The sequence below is a fragment of the Cyprinodon tularosa genome, unplaced genomic scaffold (genome assembly GCF_016077235.1).
Source record: "Cyprinodon tularosa strain WSP-4 unplaced genomic scaffold, ASM1607723v1 ctg388, whole genome shotgun sequence".
Classification (NCBI taxonomy): Eukaryota; Metazoa; Chordata; class Actinopteri; order Cyprinodontiformes; family Cyprinodontidae; genus Cyprinodon; species Cyprinodon tularosa.
Window position 1 is genome coordinate 236,809 of NW_024039105.1, and position 20,780 is coordinate 257,588.

The 20,780-nt window shown below is 40.1% G+C and overlaps 1 protein-coding gene across 3 annotated transcripts; it reads left to right on the forward strand.

The window, feature by feature from the left end:
• The first annotated feature begins 954 nt into the window (after window positions 1–954).
• On the forward strand, window positions 955–16,039 carry ankrd50l (ankyrin repeat domain 50-like). Of its 3 annotated transcripts, XM_038297465.1 has the most exons (5): window positions 955–1,126; window positions 1,212–1,640; window positions 1,677–1,954; window positions 9,992–10,209; window positions 11,528–16,039. In XM_038297465.1, exons 2-5 carry the CDS (start codon window positions 1,506–1,508, stop codon window positions 15,052–15,054), a joined length of 4,158 nt encoding a protein of 1,385 aa, XP_038153393.1. In that variant the 5' UTR covers window positions 955–1,126; window positions 1,212–1,505; the 3' UTR covers window positions 15,055–16,039. The 3 variants fall into 3 exon arrangements, with proteins under 3 accessions (XP_038153393.1, XP_038153390.1, XP_038153392.1); XM_038297462.1 differs by having other exon boundaries at window positions 1,212–1,954; XM_038297464.1 differs by having other exon boundaries at window positions 1,217–1,954.
• Window positions 16,040–20,780: the final 4,741 nt, after the last annotated feature.

Here is a 20,780-nt window from a genome sequence, read left to right on the forward strand (position 1 = left end):
TACAAACACAAATCTGGGTGCATTGGTGGAGATGTTCCCTTGTATTCAGGACTCCTGAATCAGTGTCATGTATAGCAGATTAACTTTTCTTTGCAGTTAAAGATAGAAGACTGTGGTGAAATAATCTCACTTGAATTTAGGTCTGGGCCTTTTAACTGTATGAACGTGCATTGAGTAATAATAATAATATCAGATAAATTGATTTGAAAAATTAAAATCAGGAGCAGCTGAGCCTTTTAAACAGGGGCGGAGCTCGATGGGGGGCCTTTTAACATGAAGTAGCTCCTTTTGCGTATACAGGGTCCGTCTCCGGCTGGAAGGTGAACCTCTAAACCTGTTTCAAGTGTTTTCCAGCCTCAAATTAGTTTTCATCTTAGAATTCCCCTGTATTTATAGTCTTTTTTCCTGCTTAGGAAAAAGGTCCCCACAGAGTGAAGCGGCCATTGCTATGTGTTGGTCTAGAGATGTTGTAAATTTGTAAATCCTTAAGAGTATCTGCTTTCAAAATATTGTGTGATTAATATACCATATTTTGGGTTTGTGAACATATTTCTACACCAATTAAATGCTTTTCTCAATTTATCTTTACTTTTAATGCTTTGTTTTTGCATTTTTATGCATTTTTTCATAAGAGTTGGATTTCTCTAATTTAAAACATTTATAAGAATCCCTTTCTTAAAGAAAACTTTGACTTACAAACCTAAAGGAAATGGAACTAGCCTAATATGGATTTGCATTAATGTAACGCCTCCACCTGAAGCATGGTGTAATATTTCTCCAGTGACTGAACTTTGACCCCAGGTAACTCCTCCCTCCTGTCAGCTGCAGAGAAACCTTGCTGCCACATGAGTCCTTCCTCTGATCTCCCGTGCATGTCTGAACATGCCGAAAAAGACCAGGAGAGGGTGGAGTCAAGAAGGAAAAAAAGAAAACAAGAAAAACTGGAGAGCAAGAGCGACAGAGGGAGAGAGAGAGGGAGGAGAGAGAAGAGAGAGAGCAGAGGGTGTGAGAAAGTAAAGGGAAATCTTATGCTGAATCTGACAGTAAGGTTTGATGTTTCAAGAACGACAGTAACTGAAAGAGAAGAGGAAAAGTGCCTTTCATTTGGAAACGGAAGATAACATAGGTCGGGTGAGATCCGGTGAGGTAAAATGTGTGAAACATGTTGCTTCTTTGACTGATCCTGTCTTTCTCTTTCTGATTTCTCACAGAGCAGCTCCTCGATTTACTAGAGACGCATGCTGAACAGCTGGAAAAAAATTGAAACAAAGAAGAGTTTTAACTGAAGATCACTCAGAGCATTGCTTTTCTATTTATTTTTATCCAACAAAACCCAGAGGAAAGATTTCCAGAGATTAAAATTCACCTGATGTAACAAACCTGGAACAATAGAAGACCTCAGATACCCAAATACTGCTGAAGCCCTTCCTGGAAATCAAGACTAAAAATGTTGAAGCAGCATGAAGTATGAAGTATGAAGTAGAGAGCCCCAACTTGTCTCCTGGATGTCAGAACCCCAGGGGCCAATGAGCAGCATGGCATATGGTTGCAGCGCCAGCTTGCTCCGGGGCCGGCGTTTCTACTGCCGGGAATGGGCCCTTGAGAAGCTGAGGCGCTGCCTGGACGCCCGCTCCGTCTCCGGCCAAGCACCGGGGCTGCTGGTGACAGGGGGCCCTGGTGCTGGTAAGACCGCCCTGTGCACTGAATTGGTGTGGCCCACCTCACAGACGGGCCTGGCTGCAGGGCTGTCACAGCGCTGCCTTGCTTTCCACTTCTGCCTCAGGGAAGACCAAAGGAGCACGCTGCTGTGGAGGTTCGTCCTTGGCTTGGTGGAGCAGCTGAGGGCTTCCCCTCTTCTCCCTCCTGGATATGAGGAGATCCTCAAAAAGCCATCCGTGTCATCGGCTCTGGAGCCTCTAAACTGTCAAAAAGACCCTGAAGACACCTTCAAGAGGTTTGTACCACTTTAACGTCATTTAAACAATAGATAGAAATAACGCTTGAACCCCCAGCTTGTGATAAATCTCCCCTACCTGTGAAATGAAAGGGACAGGTAAGCTGCTTGAAGGTGCTGCAACAGTCCTGAAACAGGAGCATAGCATGCAGCAGCATGTGCGTGGCTCGCTTCCAGCCCAACAGAGCATAAATTATGTTATCACCCTCATTTTGATGGAGCTGCTGATGAAAGCCAACATCTGTCCTTGAGAAGCACGGCTTATCAGATTCAAGCATATGTGAAAACAGCCTGGGAATAGAAACCCGCTCTGCAGGTTTTAGCAGTTTTTGTTGTGTAGGTGGTCCATCTGAACATCACAATGTTTTTACCAAAAACTCCTCCTCCCCCTTAAACCACGCAGGCTCTCATTTAAGATTTTAAAGACTTTCTTAATAACCTTTTTCCTCCCTTAAATAGATGCATTAAAGTTTCTTGTTACTCATCTGACTACTGCTATGACCTTAAGCTTGTTGTACCTAACATATGTTTTCCGCCTGGATGTCATTACATTTTATGGCTACAGTCAGAATTTTGCCTCTGCCGCTTTTTCCAAGAGAACCTCAGTATTTGGAAGGTATTCAGCTTTTTTTTGCAATAAAGGTTAAAGGGGCTAATAAAAAAAAAACATGCCAAGTGCTGCCTGTTCGAACTGGATTAATTTTAGTCTAATGAATTAGGATATTTCCAAAAAAGTGTAGTAGAATAGTTTATAAGCTGTTAATAATTGCCAGCAGTAGCTGAAAGTAATAGCATCTTCCTTTTAGTACAGACACTGATTAGATGGTCCTATAAAGGAGGATTCAAACAGCTAGTCTGAAAGACTGACTCTGTTACTATGGGGTGGTTATTTACAGATGACCACTTTATTATAGACATGGGGGATTGTACACATGTTAAAGGCTGTGCATCACAAATAAAACATGCAGAGAACTGAACGTACACGTTTCCAGTAAAATAGGCTCATTAAAAAACTACATTATTCAGTAAAACAGTTTTTGCACAAACATAAAGGCTCACATGAGACTCTCATGTAATATTTTGGAATTTATGCATAAGTTTCGTTCGGTTGAAAACGAACACCTTTAACCCACAATTCTTACAGTAAAAAACCGAGAACATACACTATATTGCCAAAAGTATTTGCTCACCTGCCTTGACTCACATATGAGCTTAAGTGACATCCCGTTCCTAATCCATAGGGTTCAATATGACGTTGGTCCACCCTTTGCAGCTAGAACAGCTTCAACTCTTCTGGGAAGGCTGTCCACAAGGTTTAGGAGTGTGTTTATGGGAATTTTTGACCATTCTTCCAGAAGCGCATTTGTGAGGTCGCACACTGATGTTGGACGAGAAGGCCTGGCTCTCAGTCTCCGCTCTAATTCATCCCAAAGGTGTTCTATTGGGTTGAGGTCAGGACTCTGTGCAGGCCAGTCAAGTTCATCCACACCAGACTCTGTCATCCATGTCTTTATGGACCTTGCTTTGTGCACTGGTGCACAGTCATGTTGGAAGAGGAAGGGGCCAGCTCCAAACTGTTCCCACAAAGTTGGGAGCATGGAATTGTCCAAAATGTCTTGGTATGCTGAAGCATTCAGAGTTCCTTTCACTGGAACTAAGGGGCCAAGCCCAGCTCCTGAAAAACAACCCCACACCATAATCCCCCCTCCACCAAACTTTACACTTGGCACAATGCAGTCAGACAAGTACCGTTCTCCTGGCAACCGCCAAACCCAGACCCGTCCATCAGATTGCCAGATGGAGAAGCGCGATTCGTCACTCCAGAGAACGCGTCTCCACTGCTCTAGAGTCCAGTGGCGGCGTGCTTTACACCACCGCATCCGACGCTTTGCATTGCACTTGGTGATGTATGGCTTGGATGCAGCTGCTCGACCATGGAAACCCATTCCATGAAGCTCTCTGCGCACTGTTCTTGAGCTAATCTGAAGGCCACATGAAGTTTGGAGGTCTGTAGTGATTGACTCTGCAGAAAGTTGGCGACCTCTTCGCACTATGCGCGTCAGCATCCGCTGACCCCGCTCCGTCAGTTTACGTGGCCTACCACTTCGTGGCTGAGTTGCTGTCGTTCCCAAACACTTCCATTTTCTTATAATACAGCTGACAGTTGACTGTGGAATATTTAGGAGCGAGGAAATTTCACGACTGGATTTGTTGCACAGGTGGCATCCTATCACAGTTCCACGCTGGAATTCACTGAGCTCCTGAGAGCGACCCATTCTTTCACAAATGTTTGTAAAAACAGTCTGCATGCCTAGGTGCTTGAATTTATACACCTGTGGCCATGGAAGTGATTGGAACACCTGATTCCAATAATTTGGATGGGTGAGCAAATACTTTTGGCAATATAGTGTATCAATTACTTTACATTACAGTATTTAACTCAATTCAGTTTATTAACAAGTGCCAATTCACAACATATGTCATCTCAAGGTACTTTACAGAGAAGTTTTTTGTCAGAGGAAAACCAGCTCTCATTTAACTGGAAGAAACCTTCTGCTAGAGGTTTCTTCCGGGAGCTGGCTGGACGTTTTTCTGTTAACTTGTGATTTATATATATTTAAATGACAAATTTGAAAGGAAACTGGAAGCGCTTTAGAAAATTAAAACTAACACTCATCAAGCAACATTTTGCATAGAAAATGGCCTTTTTGCCTAACGTATTTCACTGTTTGCCGCACAACATGATAGAAATACTTTAAAGTGTTGCTTTAAGCATATGCCCTGTACTGCTTGCTTAATAGCTTCGCCTATATATTTAGGGTTAATCCTTTTTAGGATAAAAGGAGCAGCTTTTCCTCCTTTTTTATGTAAAATACACAGCACCAGCTTCCGCTTGCAGGGCCTATACAAAAACCCTGATTACATTTCCAAGTTATATTTCTCTCCTCTAAAAAGAGCTGAATCTTTGATTGTTTTAATTGCCTGCAGTCTCACAGCATGTTAATGTGAAATCTTTTGGCTGTAGGCATTAGAAGCCAGGGTAGTGGCAGGAAAAAAACCGAGCACAGCAGCCATTCTTTCCTCAACTTATATTTATTTCATGTCCTATAATGCAGCCCATTCACTGCAGTCCACAATGGCCCTCCAGTGTGAATGAATGCTGCAGTTTTATTTACGACACAACATCCTTCCAGGGAGGAGAGGGGGGGTAGGGGGGAGAACAAAGAGGTGAAAAATGCCTCCCCTACCCTAGTGACCATCAGAGCACCAGTCAGCGAGGTCACCCTCCTCGCCGGGACTTTTCAGCTCTCTCCTGATGTGTTTGTTCTGCGCTGAGTCCGAGCTCTTTCATGCTCCTGTTCGTGTTTGCTCTCCTCTGGTGTTAAGGACCCCACTGGATTCCACATTCCCCACAGACTGGCTTGCAGCCAGCAGCTGGTTTTTGTTTGGAACCCACAGAAAGTTGCTTCTGGCAAAAAAAAACAACAAATAAATAAAAAAACGTGCATCCTTTAAAGCCTGCCATCAATATGCTGATGATATGTGAGCCTTGCATTTGCTGCAAGCAAGAAAACACGACATGGGACATGTGTCCTAAAGCGGCAGGAAGCTCTCTGCACCCAGCAGGTCATTAACACGGCTCAGGTTGTTTGCTGTGATGCAGCTCCCTCAGCGTTGAATGATGCAGACCTCAAGTTCAATGAGTTCGCCTCTTTGTGTGAAACAAGATCAGCCCCTACAAGCAGCAGGATGTCTATTTTTACTGTCAACCATTTCAGAAACAGCCTTAAAGGCATGAACAACTTATAAAAGTCACGTAGGCTAACTGTTCAGTCCTAAAAAAGCCAAAACTCGACATATCTGCTTTTCAAAAAGAAATCCTAACAGATCTATAAACTTTATAGTGCTTTGTAATGATACTACGACTCTTAAACTATTCAAAATGGCTTCAATTTATAACCCAAAGCTCCACTGTTCCAGTAGGATTATAGATGATCAACAGACATTAAGTATGAATGGAAACGGCGTGTTTAGGTTGCCTTCCTGTTTGAAGCTGAGCCACTAATTCGGTCTTAGAACATTTGCAGAAAAAAAGCAGTAAAAACACGCAAAGCTTGTAGCCTCAGACTTAAAAAGAAAACTTGAAACAATAAAAATGATAAAAAATAGGGTGGTAAAGAGCTGCTGTAATCTGTACTTGTAGAAATAAAGGTCATTTTTAACCCTTGTCAGTTCTAGATATGCAGATAAATGAAGGACCAATGGAAATAATGCTAAAAGCTCATAAATGCAATTAGATCTTTGACCCACTTTGCTTTTCATGTTAGAAATGATTAATGTTTCATTTCTATCTTATAAAACCTTAAATCTTTTAGGAAAAAAAACTTTAAATTTGGCATGTCATATATATATATATATATATATATGGAAAAAAACTAGGTGGCAACGAAAAAAGATTGGGATAACAGTGACTTTCTTGTGCTGGTGGTGTTACAGTTTAAGCCCCCTCGACAATTTTGATCTTATTCTAATTATAGTTTAAAAACAGTACCTACAGAGCTCAGGCATTCAGTTTATCAAGGGTTTTAACAAGCCTGAAGTGATTTACATCCTGCCTTCGAAGTGTATTTGTCACCAACTCTGCCCTCTAATTACTGCAGGTGTCACACTGACACGCGCCCCTTCAATAAGGCCCATTATATCACAGCTTCAAAGTTCACCCACTGAAGTCTGTCCAGTACCGACTAACCTGAATGAGGTGGAAAAACATTAGCGGCTATAAAAGGTTAATTGCACTTCCTGCTCTGTTGGTGTGCGTGTGTGTCTGTGAGTGTGCGCTCGGTCGGGGAGTGTTGTTTTATTCAGATGACTAAAAAGCACAGCATCTTGATAAGCTTCTCGGCACTTAGATGTGGTTGGATGGGGTTTAGAAATCTACTTTTAATTGCAGGATATAGCCAATAATAAAAAGCTGGTCCTGTTAGAGCCATTCGGATGAGTCAAACACCAAGGGTGTCTCAAATTCTGTGTTAATCTGCCTCTTGTGAAATGTATTCCTTGATATTTAAAGAAATTAGGAACACCAATGAACAATATTTTAACAAGCCAAAGTGCAATGTCTGTTAGAATAAGGCTGATCTACAGAAAATGATGCAAAACACTATGGAAAACACATGCTTTAATTATATTTTTAATGAGTATGTCAGCCATCACTGTAACTCCGTACTACATCCCATTTAAACTGTTCATGCAGCTCCTCAAGTTGTTGCCTTGGCTACGAGGGACTCGGTTATCAAGGCAAATTTTTACAATTCAAATCAATCTGTCAAAGTGAGCAAATGATTTTAAAAATACATTAATCAGATTTAGGGTGTATGATAATGAGAGGTATGGGTGTAATAAAAATGGGATATTATACGGTATATATAAACTGTATATATATATATTTTTTTTTTTTCTTTTATCACTTTCACTAGTTTAAACACAAAAAAGTTTTTTTTTATATGATACTGTTCTACATCAACAGAGGAAAATCATCCCAAGTCAGCATTGGGCCATGTGAGTGTAACTGCACCACTATTTACTGTAATTTCAACCATGCTTTGGACAGCTGATTTTAATTTCACGAGCTGTACCTGGGCAAGATTAGTGCCATTCTTTTAGATCAGATTTAGATATCATAAAAGGAAAAACTGTTTTATTCCATCGAGCTATTCATTGTTGTAAGGTATGAATATGTAGCTGCTTCTACATTAAATGAGCCACCACAGCAGAGCTAGTTGCTACAAAAAGTTACCAACTTGGTTTACTTTTTTAATGAGTCTGGATTGAAAATAAACTAGTCCGTTCTTTCTAATTACACCATCCTTCCTCGCCAGAATAACACTCAAACATTCTTCTGTACAAAGATAAGTACTAAAGAAGATGCAAGCTGAGCTATTTTTACTATCAGTACTGTGCCTTTGAAATATGTAGATGTTTCAAGAGAAACAGCCACTAAAGCTATGAAAGAGTAGGACTCAAACAGTACAATCCTAATTATGTAACTGATTTGTCTTACAGTAACTTTCAGATGTTAGCAAAACCGGTTTTTCCACAAGTTCATTTTAACACAGTTGGCTTAAAGTTTCTCACAGCACGAAGGCTAGGATAAGATCTTTCAACACTGTTTAAATAGGGAGGCCTTCAAAAATAAGGTGTTTTCCACCAAATTCAAATATTAAGCAATGTCATAAAAACATTCCTTTGGAAGAACAAGTTCACATCATATGCAGATGCTGTCAAGACATGCATTAAGCTGTTGAGAGAAAGCCACTGATGACTAATTTATTTGATGTTGAATTGCCACATCTCAGGATTTGCTGACCTTGATTTCATCAGTTAACAGCCTGTTTAATGTTAGTTGCTCATATTCATGATAGCAGTTTTGATCAACCCTTATATGAATAAATATTTTTCCCTCTTCTTGTATTATATAGTATTTCCAGTCATCAGTGTTAAAATTTTCTTTAATTTAGCTGTTTTAGATTCTTTGTTAAACATGGAACATCTTGTAAAACACTTTTAAACTTCTTTTATGTAGTCTTTGAATCAGCTGTAAAGAAAATCCCTTTTGATAACTAAAGATTATTGGACCTTGTAGTCCTTCTCGAACATAGACATTAACACTAATAAGACTGTACAGACAGAAGCGCACACCCTGTACTTGTGGTAAAATAAATGGCTTGAGCTTAGCCTCTTTGTGACCTGTCTAAATCAGACTAGTGACCTGGTTTAAGTACTGATTGTTGCCTTTTGAACATAACAAAATTATCGTTATTATTTAGTACTTTCATGCAGTAGCAATGAATATACTGTTTTTTAAGACACTTTTGTTTGAATAAAAGATGTGAGAAATGAATAGTGCGCTTAGCTGAAACAAATCTATGCCTGATAGTTTTGAAAAGGGCATCATTGGCTGCGACATGTTAGGCCACTAATCCAGTAACTACTGTTTATCTCTTTTTTTTCCAAGGGAGGAGAGTTATATCTGGCAGCTCTGTGCTTTGTTGGAGCAGCAGGAATATAATATGCCTAAAGCATAGATAGTAACTACTATTATTTTATGTTACCTGTTGCATCTGTTTGGGCTCAGTGGTGATCTACAGTAAATGAGCAGTTTTCTTCTCCATTCCCCCTGCTTTATATAAATGATCATTTTAAGGTTTTATATTTACGCTCTTGCTGCTCATCTGCCAAACAACTGCTCCTTTGTCTCTAATATTCGAAATTGAGTAAGTGCTTCAAGTTTTGGATTGAGAAATCCAGAGGAAGAGGCATTAATGACTGAATCTACTCTGCTCATATATTGATCTGCATGTGTGCAAGCGTGCACAGATCGGCGGAAAAAAAAAAAAAAAATCCCCGGAGTTCCACAAACCTGAGTCACCTCTACCTAAAGGCAGGGTGTTGGTGTTGACTGTGCTCCTTAAAGGCCCATTCTCTTTTGGATTTTGCCAAGTTTTAAATTGTTTTATAGCTCTGAGGTTTCACTGCTTAATTGCTGCCAAAGATATAGTCGGTTCTTTGTGTAAATTACAATCTCAAACTAGTGTTCAAGGTAAACAATATCAGCTAGCTCATGTTGTGCAAATGTGTTAAAGAAGTAACTCTTTAACAGTTTTTATTACCATTTTCCAACGTTACAGTTCATAGGAAAAAAATCATGTTATTTATTTAAACTGATCACGACTTTAAAAGTACCAGAACTATGCTGGAAAGAATCAAATGCACAAAACAGAATGCAAAGAGAAAAATATGACACCCTTGAATGGAAATTGCCTGAGGGTAATGGAAAGCTAGCTTATATTGATTTATGCAATTTTAAATTTTGCTTCTTTTTAAAAAATCAATTCTCCACTGTAAATGCTACAAAAACCTCATAATCTCAGCCCTCCTCACCCCCAACCACCCACAGCTCCTTCTATTTATACCATGCCATCTTAAGTAATTTATCTTGTCTTTCTTGTGTTTGTTGTCATCATATATCTTTTTTAGGGCAGTACTGGAACCTCTGTTGGACCTCCCTCCTCCTCCCCACACTCTGATGGTTGTGGTAGATGCCCTGGATGTTTACTGTATGCCTGGTGAAAGAGCTGGAAAGAATGGCTCTATAGCAGAGCTCTTGGCTACCAATCAGCATCTCCTGCCTAGCTGGTTGCTGCTGGTCTGTTCCATCCGCCGCCATAATAAAGATGTGTGCAAGAGGTTCTCAAGTATGTACATATTTGTCTTCCCTCCAAAAGGTTTCATGTATAAAAATTATTAGGTCTGACGTACATTAAATTATTGGCTCTTAGATGCTGCAGCATATTTCTGAAACAGAATCCTGCCACCATAAACAAAGCTGTGATAAGGTTTTGTCTCCATGCATTTCTCTGGCTGTTGCTTTTTTCCCACCTTAATGTTTTTGATTATTTTAAATCCAGCTTTTGATAGCAAAGATAACTATAGTAAAATCAACTTATAGTTTTTATATTTTGATTTCATGTTTTGTGAAAAAACCCACCTGGTTCTATGTGAAAGAGAGTCTACAGTCAAGTATTTGTTGAAGCTGACAATCAGTCTTACATTGCTGCTAAGGACATTTTGTCAACTTTTGAGCATAAATAGCTAGAACAGGACAATGTCTTAAAGGTATAGTGGAGGATGTTCTTTTTCTGGGTGGATCATCAAAATAAGTGGTCCTCCTAATTTTCAATCATTCTGGTGATATGTTTCCGTTAGGCCGTGCTACGTACTCATCCCCATTTTCACTTACCGGTGCTGAGTCTGGCATAGTGGAAACATTTCAAATGTTCTTTGAGAAAGTAAGCTTGTATGACAGATGCAAACAGCCATTTTAAAACAGGTTGTGCACGAGGTGAAATGGGCTCGTTCATGCTCTTGCATGCATTTAATAGGCATTCCGTCTCAGGAGCAGGTACAGGGTTGTGCATATGCATTTTAATTTTTTAAGTGGAGCCGGACTTTTAAAAATTTGTAAAAATCCTCCACTATACCCTTAAGCCTACAAAGTAATGGTTAGAAAGTCTACTTCAGCAATTTTGATAAGTCCATCAATTATGGTAGGTTACCCTGGTCCCAAAGACAGAAATAAGACAAAACCATCACATTACTAATACCACGTTTATGGTCAGTTGAATAAAGAGCATTGACCTTAACTGAGGCAAGACAAGCCCTCTAAGCTTTAGATGTTTTCTTAGGTTTTTTTGTGACACATTAGATGAGTTGACTAAGCCTTACTGGAGAAATTTGGCCAAGTAAATCTCTCCTGGTAAAGAACAACATTGTTCCGTGTTTATCCAGATATCTTAATACCTTAAGGATGTCTTGTGTGATACAAAACAAAAGTATAATAAATCTATCATTTGGTAAATGCTTTTTCACAGCAACCCTAATCCTTAATTTAAATAACTATTAATATCAGAGTTGTGGTTATTCATATATAAATAGAATTAATGAATGGGCTGAATAAAACAATTAATCAAGTTATAAAGAAAGCAAATTTCTTTTCTTTTTTTTTTTTCTTAGGCTTCCGCAGATTATGCCTGGATGATCTACGGAAACCACAAATAGTCCATGATGTTCAGCAATACATCCTCTGTCGTCTGGATGATGAAGCAGCACTGCGCCGTCAGCTCACTCCTGACACCGCAGATATGCTCAATCTCCTTCACATCAAGAGTGGGGGCTGCTTTCTCTTTCTGGAGCGTGTGCTGGATGGTGTGACAGCAGGGCTCGTGGGTCTGCGAGAGATTCGAGATATCCCTGGGACTCTTAATGGACTCTACCTTTGGCTCTGCCAGAGACTGTTCCCTCGGGGCCTCTTTGTCTATGTCAGATCCCTCCTCAATGTTCTTTTGGCTGCCCCAAGTCCACTCACAAGTCAGCAGCTATTCACAGCAGTCTGGACCCAGGACACAACACTCAGCATCCAAGACTTTCAAAGCAAACTTCGTACTCTGTCTCCCCTTTTGATTGATGGCCCTGAAAGCACCAAACTTCTTTTTCACGCTAGCTTTACAGAGTGGCTGACTGATGTAAAGTATTGCACACAGAAGTACCTCTGTGACAGGACTGAGGGCCACAGCATGCTTGCCATGTCTTTGACTCTACAAGGACCACAATTGGACCCTGAGGGCACATGTCAGTTAGCTACACACTTAGTTTGCTCAGGTCACCATAAAGAAAACCCCTCATTGTTGGCACTCTGGATGTTGTGGACAGGGCTGCCTCCTCCCACTCCCAACTGTAGGGAAACCATCTCCAAATCCATAGCTCAGCTTCCTCCTCTAGTTAGTCAGGAAGTCCCTCAGCTGTTAATGAAAAGCGGACTTCTTTCACCTAGCTGTTTTTCCAACAAGGAGGACAGGTTAGGAATGCACTGCAAAATTGAGCAAGGTGATCTATTACACACACCAGAGATGGAGGCTTCTATAGAGAAGCTGCTAGAAACGGGGGACTGTGTAAACCAGCTTGAATCTTCTGGACAGGCCTTGCTTGCAAAAGCAGCTCATGAGGGGTCAGTAAATATGACAAAATATCTCTTAGCGCATGAGTCTGATCCACTCATAAGCGATAATCATGGTCAAACTCCTCTGACTTTGGCCTCAAGGCAGGGTCATGTCAAAGTGTTGTCTGTCTTATTAGAATGGACTAAACGGCAGAATACAGAGACTGTAGTGGCAATCATGGAGCATGTTGACAATGAAGGTTGGACAGCGCTGCGTTCCGCAGCTTGGGGTGGACACTGTGAGGCTGTCCGCTTACTTCTGGATGCAGGAGCAGATGTAAATGGATGCGACAGCGAGGGCCGTACAGCCCTAAGAGCTGCTGCATGGGGTGGTCATGAGGAAATTGTCATCATCTTGCTGGAATATGGGGCACACATTAACAAAGCTGACAATAAGGGAAGAACACCACTTATTGCCGCTGCCTACATGGGGCATCATGAAACCGTAGAAATATTACTGAACAACAATGCTGATGTTAACTTAGCTGATGGAGATGGACGAACTGCACTGTCAGTTGCTGCGCTGTGCGTTCCAACAGCTGCAGCGGTCAAAAGTTATGGAGACGTAGCAACTTTGTTACTTGAACGTGGAGCCGATCCGGGCCACAGAGACAATGATGGAATGACGCCACTGCTTCTTGCAGCCTATGAAGGTCATGAAGATGTTGTTGAGCTTTTGTTGGAAGCTGGTGCTGATGTAGATGAATCTGCTGGCCCTGGTGGAAGCACTTCTGCTGCAGCTGCTGTCACACCCTTGTTGGCAGCTGCTGCAATGGGTCATATGAACACCGTGTCCAGGCTGCTCTTCTGGGGAGCAGATGTAGATGCCATTGACTGTGAAGGCAGGACAGCACTTTGCTTAGCCGCAGCAAGGGGCAGCTTGGAAGTAGTTCGTGCCCTACTGGACCGTGGGCTAGATGAGAACCACAAGGATGACCTTGGCTGGACCCCCCTGCATGCTGCTGCATGTGAAGGACACCGTGCTGTGTGTGCTGCTTTGACAGATCAAGGCAGCATGGCACGTGTAGGAGAGATGGACATTGAAGGACGGACCCCTCTTATACTGGCTGCCCAAGAAGGTCACTTGAGCACTGTCAAACTACTACTAGACAGACGTTCTCCAATCGATCACAGGGCATATGATGGACATTCAGCATTAAGTGCTGCTTTTCTAGAGGGTCATACTGATGTTGCAGAGCTGCTAATGAAGAGGGGGGCTGATACTGATGTGCGTGATGCAGAAGGCCGGCCTCTACTCTACCTCCTGGTGCTTGAACATCACCTTCATATGGCCACTCTTGTCATAGAAAAAGGAGGTGTGCCTCTCGAGTCCCGAGATTCTGAGGGCCGTACAGCTCTTCACGTGGCTTCATGGCAGGGTAGTGTAGAGATTGTTGATTTACTTTTAAAACATGGGGCAAACCCCAATGCGCAAGACACTGAGGGGAGACCACCACTGCATTCTGTGGCCTGGACAGGACATGAACAAGTAGGACATCGTCTCCTGGCAGCAAATAATGTAATCATAGACCTGGCTTGCCATCAGGGAGCAACACCTCTGAGCATTGCAGCTCAAGAAGGACATTTTAACATTGTGAAAATGCTTCTAGAAAATGGTGCAAATCCCAATCATATAGATAAATATGGACGCAGTCCAGTCAAAGTGGCTGGAAAAAATGGACATGTTACAGTTGTGCGGCTCTTAGAGAGCTATGGAGCTAAGCCATACATCAGGCTTTTGCATAATTCTAGTACTGTGTCCCCTTTAAAGCCCAACAAGATACTCTCATCTGGAATGGGCCATAGTAATGCAGTCGAAGTGACAGCCACGACCTCTTCCTCTTCAGTATCTTCTCCTAGCTCCACTGGGGACCGATTCCATTCCATACAAAGCTCCCAGACCTCATCTACCTGCCACTCACTTGCTACAGTTCAGACAGTGCCAGCTGACAGCCTCAGTTTTATCCAGCAGATCCAACAGCATTCCCTGCCACGCAGCAGGAGCCGACCCTCCACCCTCCCTCCACCAGGGAGCTCAGTCATGGTAAGCCTCCATGCAAGCAGTCAAAGGAATCCAAAATGCATCCCTCCAACTGTTTGCACAGTTACAGCTATGGTACACAACTTTGAACCACCTCCCAAAGGTTTGTCCTCTGGGCTTGAGTACAATGACCAAAAAAATAAACTAGCCTCAAACTTGATTAAAGCAGAAAAGGCTTCAGGCGGTAAATGGAACTCAGTCATGGCTTCTCTTGGTATAATGCCCAGCCAGGACAGCCCCCTCCTTGCCAAGAACAGAGACATGCCTTCTTCGGACTATCCATACAGGCTACAAAGCTCATCACAAGCAGGAGCTTGGGATTCCCTAACCCAGAATATTTTATCACCTGCTTGTTACAGTTTTACCCCCTCCTCACCTCGCAGTGCCTTAACAGATGATCTAATGGTCACTACTAATCCACACCTTAATCTTAAACAGGCCATCAAACTACAGTTTGAGGGCCCCACCAGTGCAGCCTTACACAAGAGAGAGACACCGCTCTAACCAGGCAGTGGGCCATTAAAGTTTGGTCTTTTTTCATAAACATATAGGAATTTGTTTTCTGTAGGTATGGGGTCAATAGTTGAAATTGTATATTTAATTATTTCAGGTGAAGTTATTTTGTAAATCAGATACTTTTATCTAAATGTATTGCATTCTGATACAGTAGGAGATAAGATGAGAATGAGACATTTTTCTACATTCTTCACAGAATTTGGAAAATACCAAGCTGTTAAAAAAAAAGCCTGCTCATTTTTCCAACTTTGATTGTAAAGATTTTTTTTATTTCCAAACTGTCACGACTAACTGTTTTTGTATTTTTACTTGAAAACGCTTTGAGTTTTTAGTTTACTTAATTTATTTTCTCCTTCAAAACTGAAAACTCTTAATTTAAAAAGGGTTTAGCTTTTAGACTTGATTTGTCTTCAAAGAAGTTTATATTTTTCTGGACCTAGCCTGCATCCTTCATTAGTGTTGCACACCTTACAATAAAAATACAATAAAAGTATCCCTGCCAAAGCTTGCCCTTATGTGAGCCTCTGATTCAGAGCTGAGACAGGCAAATCGAAGGACTACAGCCCAGTCAGATAATTCTAGGTTTGAACGTGGGAGGATTGTTGCCTAATCTTTATGTTGCTTGAAGACATTTTTGTTCTGATCCTTATTTTTTACTTTTAATATTAATTACATTTGTAATAAAAAATTTTGTCAGTGCTTTAAAGTCTTTTATTTGTGGCCAGCTTGTTTGTTTTGTAGGAACTGTATCTGTGTTCTGCACTCAAACTAAATGTCATAGGTAGCTTCTGAAGTCGTAGCATCAAGCAGAGATGAAAGTCTGGCAGGGGGCAGATGGCGCCCAACTAGGAAAATATAAATATGTTTCTGAGCCGTTATGATACCATAGAGGGGGGATTTTCACACGTATTAGTGATTGTTCTCTATATACCTCTTTATTAACATTTAAAATAAAGCATTTATTAAAGGCTTAGTCAGGTATTAAATTATTTCAGTTCTAGAAAACTCAAAAATCACCATCTCATACCAATAAATACATTTTTGATTCCTGCACTTTCATGCAACCATCGGCTGTCCAAGTATAACTGACAACCTTCACAACGAATGTTATCCACAGAACGCCATTATTGGTCTGTTATGCAATGCTGTATGCAAGCCTAATAAATTAGATTTAGACAGATTTTATTTTGTACACAAGTGTAAACAAAAAGTAAATTTTATTAAGTAGAGCTCTCTATAGACTATTTGATTTTTCAAAGTGCAGGTAAGCAGCAGTGATGAAAACATTGTGATGAAAAAAAAAGTGATGTAAACATATGACTGTATAGTTACAGTTCCAACATTCAGGGTTTTTTTGTGTGTGTGTGTGTGTTTTTTTTTAAATAATATATTTTACATAACATTCAGCAGTCTAATCTGCTGGACCTGCATCAGATTCCAGAGGGCAGCAGGGAGAAATGTCCATGTTGGGGATGTGAGGGGCTACAGGCTTGGGACACGCAGCGCTGGGATGAAATGCCTTTAATGGATGGAAGAGGAGCTCTTTATTCCATTATTATTGCATAATATTGCATCCAACTCTTTATAATAAATAGTTGGATGTAAACATACTGTGAAAATCGCAGAGAAGTCTGTGTCAGCTTCTTCGACTAATTTAGTGATACAATTAAGGAAATCGAATAAATATAAATGGTGAAAAATGTTCATATGTAGGAGTTTGAACAGATCATGTTCAGGGTGTGTTGGGTCTGTAGGGATGTCTGCTGCCTATTTCCTGACTCTAGACCTGTATAAGTCACAGATAAAGGGAAGATCAGCATGCATTATCTCTGATGCTGAGAGAATCGCATCCTTGAAAGAATTATGAAAGTTTTACAGGAACTGTGGCCGGAGTCAGAGCATTAAGAACTACCGCACATAAACTTATCCATGGGCCAGTAATGAACTAGAGAAACTTAGACGCATCTCCCCCGAGTTACAGAGGAACAAGTCAGACTGTTATTCAAAGTTTGTCATTTTTTAACAACTTTGGATGATCAAAATGATCAAGATTCTGGAAGAAGAGTAAAGATATAATAAGTGTAGGTTCAGTTAGAAATTTCTATCGTTTCTGTTGATTTGGAGAGACATGTCTACTGATGGACTTGTTCCACTGTGCCTTCTGTCATAATGCTTTAAGAGCAGCATAGGCTTCCATTTGCTAAAAAGGTTTATGGAGATGCTGATTTGCTTTTCCCAGAGGACTTGGTACAGTACCTGCCAACACTGCCCAAAATACTGATAGCTGCGTTAATGACCATTGAATCACTGTTTTATGGCCAGGCACTGGCTTGCCCTAAATGCCTAAAAGGATGGGGGTATTATCAAGATAAAGAGGAAAAACTTTATCCAAAAGCTTAGCAAACCCGACAACCATTTTTTAAGCAAAACTAATGACTGATCCACTCTCTGGGACAATGCATTTATACAATACTTCATGCAAAATGAGGCCAAATGAATATTGAGTGCACAATCATGCACTCAAAAGGCTTAAAAGTTTCTATTAAGAATCCACTTTCATTGGTCCTATGAAATATTCATATTTCGAAAGACTTAAATCTGTGTATTAATTAACTCCAAGCTATAATCATAAAACATTATCAAATTAACACTTGAAGTATAAAACTTTGTCTACTGAATCTTAATGAGATATGAGTTTTACATTTTTAATTGAACTAAAATAAACGTCTTAGTAATATTTACAGCACACATAGCTGCAGGGTATTAGTATTGATATCAGGAATTAAATGTGGAATTAAACCTGGTCTTTCTGTCTGACCCTGTCATCGATGAGCTGTTTCTCTTTCCCAGCGTGTGACAGGCTTACGTGTATCAGAATAAACTTGCAACACCACCTGTAGAGGAGAACGAAACCCCAGAAGCTTTGTTGGATACATATTTGAGATGTCTTTCTCTCTTATTCAGAACAGATCGCTTCCTCCAGTCCTCCCTAATGCTATGTTTCGTCTCTGTTTGCTATCCCTTAACAGAATCCTATTTTTCCTTCAGATGAAGGGGAACAGCTGATTTTTGACCTCAGGAGCAGGTCTGCTGACATCATGCTTTTTAATTTGGAAGTGTTAATATTTTTAATTAGTTTATATTAAGAACTGAGTACTTTTGTTTGAACGTTACACACCCAGCTTTAGCTTTGTGTGTTTTAGTACTTGGATGAACCAGTTTCTGTTGATGCTGACTTTGAAGTATACCCAAACAAGTTTTATTAACATCTTTGACATTTCCGCCACAATGCGAATTACCATATTTTTGTCGATGTTCATATGTTTGATCTAATATTGTATTTTTCCATATTCTTTTGCTTTGGTGACAACCAAAATATTAAAATTGCCTTTTTGCTCTCAAAAGCATCTAGGGGAAAACGTAAATAATCCACGATGCCATAAAGAGTCTCCTCTTAGCTCAAGTTGCCACTTATATCAAATATAAATTGTGACATGGATTAAAAGTTTTCATTTTGCTGACAATGTTTTCTCAGTTTGTTACTAACATCAATTTTTCTGTATAAAAACAAGGAACTAAATAAAAGGGAATTATGACAAAACTGTTTTTTCATGAAAATTGGACGTCAATTAAGTCAGCTCTGGGTCTCTGCATGTCCTCCATAGTAGCCATAAGCCTCTGAATGAATGCTTTCATTGACATGCTGCTCAGATTTATGTATTTCAGTTTTTTTTTTGCATCTTCTGAATGCAAATGCATGCCAAACTTTTCAGACTTTTATGTGTAATAAAAAAGGCGTAATTTTCAAATCACAATAAGCATTTTTTTGTAGGTCTTTCAAATCAAACACCCAGAGAAATATGTTACTTTAATAATAAGTCTGTTAATACACAGTGACATGTGAAAAAGTCATGGAGGTAAGTATACATTGCAAGTTAGTGGGTCATTTGAGGGCAGATTACACAACGTAGTCATATAAAGTAATTGCATCGTTTCCTGTCTATCATTATTTTCTAGCCCGTGTCCAGTGTGTCCGTTGCTGTGTTGAGTCATGGACCGACTGCTGCACTGTAAATAAATATAACAAGCTGTCTACAGAAATGGGTGAAGAAATCAAGGGAGAAAAGCCAGGAAGAGGAAAGCTCGATGACAGGACAGACAACAGAGGCTGGAATCAGAGAGACTGGGGAATTTTAAACAATAGAAAAAACAGGATAGATCATCAGCCAGGAAGCACCTGACAGGGAAATAGGTGGAGCTGAAAAAAAGGGGTGAGGTGGGGGGCAGGAAGATGCAGCTTAAGCAGAACAGACTGGAAATATCAATCTACACATAAAGCCCTGAGTTCACTTTAGGGGATATGCCTCTTTAGTAACATCTAGTGGCAATGACAGAAAAACATACATTTACAGTATACCACAACCAGCCTAAACTCAGCTGGAGCCGAGCGTTACTGAGTAAAGTCTGAAGTTACAAATAACCAGATTGACAAAATATATTTTTGCTATAAAATGGAATCCATTTCAAAAAGGTTTGTGTACGTATATGCTAACTACCAAGCTGAATCATTTTAAAAAAAATTTTAAGCATGTTGGAACAAAAATGCTGTTTTTTTAAGCTTTTTGTTTTGCTGCAGAGATAGCTTGGTGCTTTTCAAGAGGGACTAAAATGTTTAGTAGGAGACTTTAAATAACTTATATATTTAGTGTTCTATGCAGCTAAATGTGGCTGCAGTGACCCTGCTGTAGTTAAGGTTGTACAGATATAAATATGTATTCAGACATAGGGACGCATGTTGACATATTTCAGTGCCACATAAAAATAAACATAACCTCAATAAATTCTGAAAAACATTGAGACACTGTTTGACTTAGAACCACATAACCACACTTAAGTAATAAAAAAACAGCAAACAAAAAACAATTCAAGCCAACAACTAGCATCTGTATGAGAAAGTAAACTCCCCTGAAATTTAACCTGTTGTTTTAGCCTTGGCTCATTTGTGGTGGAGTTTAAGACAACTCACCTTTATCAATTTTTCTTTTGTTTTTAATTCAGCAATTTTTTTTTCTGTCCTAAAGCAACAAAGCAGCCAAGATCATTAGACTACCACCACCATGTGTGGCTGTTATGTTGGTCTGTTTCAGAAGTGTGAGAGGAACCATTGTGTTCTTTGTGGTCAGCGGCATTTTCTGCCTTAGAACCATTTATCCATGCTAGTTTAGCTCAGATTTGCCTTTATTATGAATGTTTACATACAATGAAATATGTTAACCCCACAATGACTTAGCTATTTCTTGGAGTTTTTAAGCAATCTTCTGGATTAATCAGGGATCTATTCTCTGAATACTTTTGGTGAACCATCAATTTCTGGGAGGGTGTCCCACAATTTCTCTATTTGTGAACACGTTACTTCCAATTTGGATCACTAAAGTCCAAAAATCCTGATTGAAAGACTGATTGAGTGACTGTATTCCTTTTTTTATTTTTCAGTTGTGCTACAAAGAGTACTACAGCGCAAAAACAAACAGATTAACACAAAAACACCAACAGTAAAACACCTCTAAAGAAAAATGCTGCAAGGAATAATAATTGATGTCACGAAGGAGTGCAAATATGCAGCAAATACATAAATGATGCTGACATACAGAACACATGCAAAGGGAAATGAAAATATAGCAAGCAGAAAAAAACAAGTGAGAGTTAAAGAAAAG